Raw genomic sequence first — 10,050 nt, forward strand, 5'->3', positions numbered from 1 at the left:
CAGGGTTTTGTTTTTGTTTTTTTTTTCCTTTTTTTTAAAACACTGTAAGCACACTAAGTTGGTAGCCATAGATCGCTGTAATCCATTGATAGTCTTGAAATGCTGTCTGTCATGGCTTATTCCCTGTTTTCATGCAACTTGGCAGCAATTTTCTGCAACTCCATGTCCATCGCTGTGAGGTTTTCCAGCTCTTTCTCCTGAAAAACATGGAAAATGTGTAAGTCAGCAACTCATGGCCATCCATTTCAGAACCTATATGGAACAGAAATCAGCATCATATGATGTTAAATTGCCCTTGTTTTCCCAGGCCTGCTGCTAAATTTGCTTAATTGGTTACTGGTCATTTATTTGAAGCATTCCCTAATAAAATCCCAAGAGTTGGATGTAGCAATGTAGCGCTGTACAACTAATAAGTCCCTCCTCCCCACACTCCCTGATTTGTTTTGGTGCTCCAAAGAATGTAACAAGATCAAGAGTACTCCGCGGGCCACAGCACTCCTCTTTTTAATAGGGGTATTATGACACTCAGGTTGCCCTGGGAGAGAGGATGTAATCATGAGGTTTTTAGTGCAATTGCTGCAGTACTCATAAAACTACGATGTGGAGAGTACAAACAGAAAAAGGAGACAGACAAGCTGAGAAAACGAGCAGAAGAGAGAGAGAGAGAGAGATGCTGCAAAGAATAGCAAATGACTTGAATAAGGCAATAGATATCTTGGTTGTACTATTTCATCCCTTTAAGCATGCCAGAGTTGCAGAACACTCTGTTGGCCATGAATATATTGGTTACATTATTAATTTACTGGCCGGGCAACCTATCTGGGACATGCTCAAGTGGGACATTGTTTTGATGTGCATTTGCACAGTTGCATATTCACTGGGGCTCTGTAATTCTGAAGGCTAAATCTGAGTCCTGACATCTCCATGTACCCTTAAGATTTCCATAATAAGCGTGGCTTTTCTAGCCCCAGTGGAACCGTCGTGTGGAGGTACTCGATGTGCATGATGGCTTTGCAAGGTCAGTTGAATATACAGTAGAATATTGTTTATGAATACTGTGGAATAGACGATCGGCAGAATGAAATGTATTGACATTCTGGACCGAAGGTTATTCAAAATATGAAACATGCAAATGAATCCAATCTAAAATGATTTGCACTGTCTCTTGCAGGTTAAATGCTTTTACTTTTCTACTAGTTACGATCAGCATATATTTTTGCATTGGCATATTTTATGCTTATGAGGCCTTCTGCATAAATAAGTCACTAAATCAGTCCAAGTTTCAGATAGTTGAGGTTCCACTGTATAGTTGGACTTATATGGATGTATATGGAGTGTTATTTATCTTCCAGCCTATAGTTTTTTTTCTTTCAGTTCAGTGGTTTGTAGCTAATGATTTGATAAGTTCAACGCGACAGCAAATACATCTTCCACATCAGCCTTAAAGGTCATTTGTTTGCATTTAGTGGATGAAGTTGTTGTGAATTTTACCTCCTGAGGGGTAAGTGGTCTCTGGTGTGTGCTCCTCTTCCTCTCCTCTTGATTAGAATGGCTGGCCAGCTGGTTCATCTTATGGCTCAACAACTTGGCCAGGTCCTCCATCTGAACACATTAAGGCAGACCAAGTTTGTCTCTGAACTATTGAAAATGATGGCATGCCTATCAAAAGTGCATGGGTTGATAATGGTAAAATTGAAATGGACTCAATTATTTCAATGTGTAAACCATTGAAGGATGTTGAGGTGCTGGGTCAAAACTTACTATGTAGGGAGAGTGGATCAAAAATGTGTTATATATATTTACTTTATACTTTTTTCTATTTTTAAAAGCTCATTATTGTCTTATTTGGTGAAGCATTCAGCCCAAATTTTGTAATTGTAATTTAATGTAAATATAATTGATAATGGAGGTTAATTTCCTGTATCAATGCGTTTAGGTAAAAGCTTAAGTCTCTTAGAGTCTTCTAAGTTTCTAAAAAGCAAGCTACAAACATTTTGCAAGTACATTTCTATTTTACATCAAGCACAAAAACGTATCTACCACACATACCTTATCTGAGGTTGCAGTGTGTTCGTCTGTGTCCCTTTTGAACCAGGCAGGATGGTAGTAGCCTCTGTAGATCCATGGATTGCGCTTCTCCGTCAGATACCTGACAAACGGCTCCAGTTAGATCCCAGACTCTCAAAGGTTTCATGTCAGTCATGTAAACTGCCAGTGGGGCTCAGTCATCTCTTTTGCCAAATTGAATTTGGTTGGTGACTGTGTATATTGCTGAACTCTGTATAATTAATTTTATTTGCAGAATATACACTTGCACAATTGAATAGTATAAAGTGTAATTCAGAAGTTCATGGATTCTGGGATACCCTGAAAACATATAGTCATATAGTGAGTGAGAAATCAAATAGAAGTACCTCAGAGCTTCGTCTCTGTCCCCCTTGGCCGCCTCCTCGTATTCCTCTGAATCACTCCTCTGTTCCTCCTCTTCTTCAGAGGAGCCTCCGCCGCGCTTGTGGTATTTCTTCTTATGGTGGTATTGATGTGTCGGTTTCCATATACGCTTTTCTACTTCTTCCTCTTCTTTTCCGTGTCTTTTGTCTAGACCCCAGGACTCCTGACTGCGTTCCTCATCTGGCTCTTCTCTCTCTTCCTCTGAGCGCTCCTCCTCACGTTTGTGTCTCCTTTGGTGGTACCTTCCGGCCCTCCAGTCCCTCTTCTCTCTTTCGTCATCAAAACCCCAAGACTCCTGGCTGCGTTCTTCTTCGGGCTCTTCCCTTGCTTCTTCTGAGCGCTCTTCATCACGTTTGTGTCTTCTTTGGTGGTACCTTCCCGGCCTCCAGTCCCTCTTGTCTCTCTCGTCGTCGAGACCCCAGGACTCCTGGCTGCGCTCTTCTTCAGGCTCTTCCCTTGCTTCTTCTGAAAGCTCTTCATCACGTTTGTGTCTCCTTTGATGGTGCCTTCCGGCCCTCCACTCCCTCTTCTCTCTTCCGTCATCAAAACCCCAAGACTCCTGGCTGCGTTCTTCTTCGGGCTCTTCCCTTGCTTCTTCTGAGCGCTCTTCATCACGTTTGTGTCTTCTTTGGTGGTACCTTCCAGCCCTCCAGTCCCTCTTGTCTCTCTCATCGTCGAGACCCCAGGACTCCTGGCTGCGCTCTTCTTCGGGCTCTTCCCTTGCTTCTTCTGAGTGCTCTTCATCACGTTTGTGTCTTCTTTGGTGGTACCTTCCGGCCCTCCAGTCCCTCTTGTCCCTCTCATCGTCGAGACCCCAGGACTCCTGGCTGCGTTCGTCGTCTCCCTCGTCCTCTGATAGCTCGTCACCACGCTTGTGATACTTTTTCTTGTGGTGGTAGCGGTGTGTGGGTTTCCATATGCGCTTGTCTCTCTCTCCGTCGTCCCCCTTTCCACTCCTTTTGTCTAGATCCCAGGACTCCTGGCTACGTTCTTCTTCTTGCTCCTCCCTCTCGTCTTCTGAGGGCTCTTCATCTCGTTTGTGTTTTCTTTGGTGGTACCTTCCGGGCCTCCAGCTCCTCTTGTCTCTCTCTTCACTTTCCTCCTCTGATCTCTTATCCTTCTCATCATCTACGCCCCAGGACTCCTGACTGCGCTCACCGTCTTCATCTTCACCTCGTTTGTGTTTCTTTTGGTGGTATCTTCCAGCTCTCCAGTTGCTCCTCTTCTCTCTCTCATCCTCCTCCTCGTTCTCGTGTCTCTTCTCCTTCTCGTCGCCGAGGTCCCAGGTTTCCTGGCTGCGCTCATCCTCTGGGTTTTCTCTCTTTTCCTCCACAGATTTCAGGAGTGCCTCGATGTCTTTCACATCTGCTCCCTTCGCCTCAGGCTCCTCTCCGTGCTCTTTGAACTCTTCATTCTTCTTGTCCAGTGGGGCATGTTTAACCCCTATAACAGAAGAAAAGGAAGATCAGACCCCTATAGATTATTATACTCCATGATTTGGTGAATCACTTGTTTAATATTTGGTTTCTATCAAATGTCTACACTCGCTCTGTGTTCAAAGACAAAAAGAAGAATCCTGAATATTTTATCTTTAATGTAACCAGCCTCGTCTGTGGAGAAGTGCCATGAAAACTGTGAACATGCTAATGTGAATTGCTCTATTTATGTCACCAGCTGGTTGCCAAGATATACTGTGCTACTATTTTCTCTGTCTGAATCATAGGAATCCATGAGCTCTTCAGTGGCTCAGTGACCTGACAGCGAAAAAGTGCTGCATCAACAAACTGCACTGACCTTAAATTGTCACTATGGATTCACTTCAATATGCACCGTAGCCTATATGACAAGTGCTTGGCTCAGTTTTTGTGTCTTATCTCTATACTCATTGGACTATTTGGATGATCTGTTTTCCTGATGTATAGTATCTCAATTTCCAGTCACTAAAATCATGTATTATCTCCATATAAATGACTGCAACTGAATTATAATAGGTCGCCTTGTGCTACAAACCTGCTTGGAGAATTTCTTTGCATTCCTGATCCAGCGACTGAGAGTCCGGTTTGGAGAGAGCTTTGGACAAGACTTCAACCAAACACCGTGTTACCTGCAATGCACAAATAACCGGACTCTCTCAGGAAAATACAGACCTCTACTCCTTTTCAGACATTGGATTCTCGATACTGCTTTACAGTTATCAAATTGCATTAGAAAAACATACCACATCTTCTCTCTGCCCTTCTTTTCCAACTGGAAGCGCTAGATTTTCTGCACGATTAAAAAATAGTCATGTCAAAATTTGTGAGTACAACGTATAATTGCGATACTGCATGATAATATCCGTAACAGGTTATAAGAGTAAATGGATCACAGTTAATTTAATGTGGAGAAATGGTCAACTGAGAGAAAAAGTGTGCGCAATGCAGCCCGTCCCGGCCGGCCGTGTCTCTGTCCATGGTGCTGAAACTAAGTTCATCTACTCTGCAAGAAAGAAAACATTATCACCTACCTGTGAAGATGGACGCAACCGCCAAAACAACAAAAACAAGCTTCATCTTGGCGAGATAAGGGTATATCCGACAAAGTATTTCGAGAGTTTGACGCCGAAAGCGCTGAACACCAACTCCCGTCCCTCCGTATAGCAGGAGCTGGCGGCAGGAGTGAGCTCCGCTGGCTGGGCGCCTCTGCTCTGACTGCTGGAGGAGAGGAGCGCCTCAAATACGGAGAGGAGTGGGCTGGAAGAGGCGTGGGAGGAAGGCTTTAGGCTGTATTATGTCATGACTCATTAGACCTGCGAAGAAGGTGATCATCGAAATTAGATGCATGCAAAAAGTAGCCACTCTGTGCAGGGCAATGCTGATTTAATTAGTGCCACGATTCATTAGTGACAATCCGGACAGATTTTGTTAGTGTTCAGAATTAGGTCCACGCAATAAGTTTGTGTTTAATGTCGTGACATGCCTGAAGACGGGCAGGTAATTCATTCAGGAAAAGCCCCTCTTGCATTTTTTTTGTCGTCTTTGAAAGGAGGTTTTCACCAGCCTCTGGATGAAGTTATGTAATACTTCTGTATCCCCAACTCCAAATGTATCCTACATTTTATGCTTGCTTAAGTATTTCAATGTGATGCACCATGACTCAGTGTGTGTGTGTATGTATCCCTTTGTGTTTGTAAAGAAAGTGTAAGTAGACACAATGTATGTCTGAGCTAAATGTATTGTAAGTAGAAATCTAGCTTATGTCTGAGACAGAACTCAGCCAACTGCATTCCTCAATAATTCATTCAATCTCCAGCACATCCCATGATGCCATGATCTGCAGGCTAGGACAGCTTCCCATGGGAAACACGGAGCTACAGCACTGGTAGTGGAAACTCATTAGACCCACATCAATAGATGCCATGGTTAAAACTCAAGTGACATGAGTGCACTAGAGGAGTATGCACAGCTTTTTGCTCCTTTTCTCCATATTCATTCATTAGTAATGTGATTAGTTGCAGACACATAGTGCTTTTCATGTTATATTAAATTGCACTGTTCAGGAGTGTTATGTGATATGAAGCCTTATACATATGTTGTACACTGATATAAACTGACAATGGCATAAAAATGCCTTAAAAACATCACAGCTAGCAGAGAAACATGAAAAATGTATCCACTGCATTGAGGAGAAAAAGAGTGTATGTGTGCGTGTGCATGTGTGCGTGTGTGTGTGTGTGTGTGTGTGTGTGTGTGTGTGTGTGTGTTGTGGGCGAGGACAGTAATCTGATGCTGATTTCAAACCCTCTCTGTCATCCCCCTGCAAATCTTCCCCCTGTGTTTGACTGGAGACCCTGCTTCCCTCCATTGTGAGACTCAACTTTTCATGAAACCAAGCTCTGCATTGACAATATCCTAATCTGCAACTGCTGTCCCCATAGCAAACCATGGCTTGGGATGAGTTGACACTTGCTGTGACAGAGCCACAGCTCAAACTTTGTATGTTCAGCTCAGCTCAGCTCAGTTCAGCTCAGAACATTCAAACTGACAACTGCTGGCATCTTCAATTTGGAACTTAGCATGATTTTTTTCCCTCTCTCCCTCTCATGAACAACAATCCTTCCTCTGTGCACATCTTTGTTTTCAACACAAGGAAAACAGAAACTGGTATAGAAAAAGAGAGAACACATCACAAAAAGCCGCATACCCCTTTTGGGAGTTGAACAACGTCACTGTAGTCTCACCGATCAAAAACCAAAAAATTCTCTTTGAGCCTCTGTGGAGTATTTAAATTGATGATGATAAACATTTTTCGCATGTTGTTTCTACACATCAAGGGCTGACCTTTCTATATGACAACATACAGCCTAATTCAATCATGTCTTGGAAACCATAAACCCATAAACGGCAACAGCCTCAAGCACAATGGGTACATCGCTATTCATACCTACATGATTGCTTACTGACATCCATCCTTGATACTGGGGACGTTGACTGAAATAATTACTTGTCAAAACATAACACTGTTATGTCAGGAAATATATTGCTTAGAGCAGCATTAATCATTGATCCAAAACGGTAGTTGAACCTATAGCTTTTTGGTGAATGATGGCAGGCCAATTTTCAATTTCACATGTGTGCACAGTGTACAGCGGCAGGCTAACAGTGCTCCATGGTTTCCTCTCCTGTCCCCAGGGAGGAATTTATGTCTGTGACCGAGGCTTAATACTGTACCTCCGAACTGAGCCATCCAGGCACTGGATTTCAAAAGCACTGAACCAATAAATTATAAAGGCTCCCTGCTCTGAACAATGTGTGCGTGTATGTGCGCGAGTGTGTGCGTGTGTGTACGTGTGCATTCGCATGTAACACTATATATGTGTTTTTGTGGCCTTGCTCCCAATGCTCCAGGCCTGATTAATATTTTAGTGAGCCATAAAGACAGGAGCTTAAAGGCAGTGAAGGGGGATTTGAGAGTGGAGCTCGATGCGTTCAGACAGGGTCTATGAACGCGCCTCAGATCCGTCCCCGTCCACAGCAACTTTCTCTTTTTACCGCCCTTTCATCACAACCATTTACATGCATGAACAAAAGGCGAGTAGTGCACGATGAGCACAATTCAATGCACTGCATGAAAGCGTTGGGAGGCTTTGATCTTGGTGGCGACAAGCTTTACGCTTGGCTCAAGGGGGAGAGACTTTGATGATGTTCCAAGAACAATAGGGAAGCGTGTGTATGGTCATCTGGGGTCAAATGGACTTCTGTTGTTGAGTGTGTGGGTCTTGTCTTAGATCATATTCTGTTGAGAAGGAGGCAATTTTGTATTTTGATTTGTTCTTTCTCTCACAAATGTTTTTTTTCTTTCTTTTGATGAGCCACACAACCAAGTCTTTTATTATAAGTCAGGTGTAAGAGCTACAGAAGCTTCTCGTAAATGAGCAAATATGGTTGAATTATCTTTTAAATGAAAAGGGAAATTCAACTGATCACCACAGACTAACTTCAACCAGTTCTCTCTCTCAGTATGCTCTAGTCCAAAGCTAGAGTTTTGAAGTTCTGTACTTCAAACGTGTATTTATCACACCTGGGTAGATTGCTTAAGATTCAAACCTTTGTCGGATGCTGGGTAGGCATTGGAGAATAAGCCGACCAACAGGCTGCCGGCTGAAGAAGAGTCGGACAATGGAGGAGGATGGAGAGCGGAGAGTGACAAGTCTGGGTCGCAATGATCCATGCAGGTGTAATTTCAAAGCTAGCTGCTTGCTTATGCATTCAGGAAACAGGGTGTTGGAGGGCTTGTATTTTATCTGTGTCTTTGTAGCGCTCTTAACTATTGTCTCTCTGCTCCCACACTCGATATCCCAAATTGCCACAGCATCACTATTGTAGCCTTCTCAATACAACACTCAATGGACTCATACGTAATATTTAATTATGGTATTCCCTAACAAATCCTTCAGCAATACAATACTATCACTTCTTTCTGTTGTAAATTAGCGTAGGATTCAGCTCTGTAATTAAATACATCCTGGACAGAGATTGAAATGAGCCATGGAAAATGAGACAGAAGAATCCTGGTGCATTTGAATCTGAAGGCACTCTTTCAATGGTGAAAGAAGAATACTGTGTGTGTGTGTGTGTGTGTGTGTGTGTGTGTGTGTGTGTGTGTGTGCCTGTGTCTGTGTCTGTGTCTATGAGTGTTTGCTTATTTGAGGACCTAATCAGAGATTGTGAAATCTGTTATAAGAGTGGCTGCATGGTTATGCCATACCCAGGAGTATTTTTCACTGATATATAGTTTAGTGAAAAGGCTTAATTTGAGCATGAACTGTGAAACCAGTAATCTGAGTAAAGATGAAGATCCTAATGAGGTCTTTGGGGAAAGGAGGACCACTGAGGAAGGATAAATCAGAATAAATTACGCACGGGGCAGAGCAGACCAATGTTCATAAATACTGTCACAACTCTAACAGTACTGTTCTGGGAAGTATAATGGCCATTAAACCGGTTGCACAGTTTGCTGAGGTGACCTTAGGTGGTACTTAGTGTATTGTTAGCTGCTGATTCTATCTTCAGTAATTATGATGAGGTTTTCCAAACAGTTCATCTTGTGGGTTTGGCAGCGGTGCAGTAGCACTGCAGCAAACGTGTAAAAAATGGTAGGGGAGAACGGGGTAAAATGAGCCACTTTTTTCATTTTGTGCTAATAAAGTGGCAAAATAAATGTATATTTATTTAAAACACAACTGTCCACACAATGTTACTCTTCCTATGGTCACATGATGTTGTGCACAGTTTTGTGGACAGTTGCCTAGATACAAGGGATGGCTCAACTTACCCCGTTTTCCCTTACGTTTAGGATGGCTTCATATATAATAGATTCTAGATAATATCATCATATTTGTTGACAGTTTGGAAAACTCAGAGCCGAGTCATGGAGGCTGTCAAACTCAAACAATTGTATCCATGAAGCCCAGGCTTGTCTGCTGAAGGATTTTAGACCAGTAGCACTTACTACAGGGCCAGTTCTCATTTCCTATGTTGCTAGCTGCGTAGGCCTGCTGAAATGTTCTTTAAAAAGTCACAGGGGCACAGATGATGCAATGTCAACACGACTCAACAGTGAGAAAAAATCTCGAGCAGCCTAAGGCATATGCCAGAGTTTTTACTTTTAGTTTGGCTAAACTTTTAGCACTATTAAAATACATATTCTGTGTAATCTGGAGGTTCATTTAGGAAGAGAGGCTTCCTCTCTAATCGACCACAGTTCATGTTGATGGAAAAGTGTCTAACTAATTCATAGTACACGTGGGGACTCAAAGGGTTTGATTTATCATCTGTATTATTGCCTGTGTTTATGATTTGAATTGATTTCCAAATTTTTGTTTCAATTTTGACTTCTAGTTCAGTTCATTTACAGGTAAGGTTTGCTAGTTTTAGCTTAGTTTCTGTTTTCATAAATAGGTACTTAAGAAAAGTGTTTTCTCAGTTTTACTTGTTTTAGTATTTCCATAGCGATGCACCTCTTAGTAGTTTTAGTACTGAAGAAGGAAGTATTCAGCCACACTTGGTGAACATAGAAGAAGGAAAACTGTTATAGAAAGTAAACTAAAACACGTTTCAT

General features: G+C 42.4%; 1 protein-coding gene across 2 annotated transcripts; it reads right to left on the minus strand.

The window, feature by feature from the left end:
• Positions 1-5: 5 nt before the first annotated feature.
• chgb (chromogranin B) lies at positions 6-5,038 on the minus strand. Of its 2 annotated transcripts, XM_078289929.1 has the most exons (8): positions 4,958-5,038; positions 4,670-4,716; positions 4,462-4,555; positions 2,826-3,894; positions 2,415-2,693; positions 2,050-2,149; positions 1,492-1,602; positions 6-197 (listed from the first exon to the last, which is right to left on the minus strand). In XM_078289929.1, the coding sequence occupies exons 1-8, from the start codon at positions 5,001-5,003 to the stop codon at positions 117-119; spliced, it is 1,827 nt and encodes a 608-aa protein (XP_078146055.1). In that variant the 5' UTR covers positions 5,004-5,038; the 3' UTR covers positions 6-116. The 2 variants fall into 2 exon arrangements, with proteins under 2 accessions (XP_078146055.1, XP_071779461.1); XM_071923360.2 differs by having other exon boundaries at positions 2,415-3,894.
• Between the last annotated feature and the right edge of the window lie 5,012 nt (positions 5,039-10,050).

Source organism: Centroberyx gerrardi, chromosome 18 (genome assembly GCF_048128805.1).
Source record: "Centroberyx gerrardi isolate f3 chromosome 18, fCenGer3.hap1.cur.20231027, whole genome shotgun sequence".
Classification (NCBI taxonomy): Eukaryota; Metazoa; Chordata; class Actinopteri; order Beryciformes; family Berycidae; genus Centroberyx; species Centroberyx gerrardi.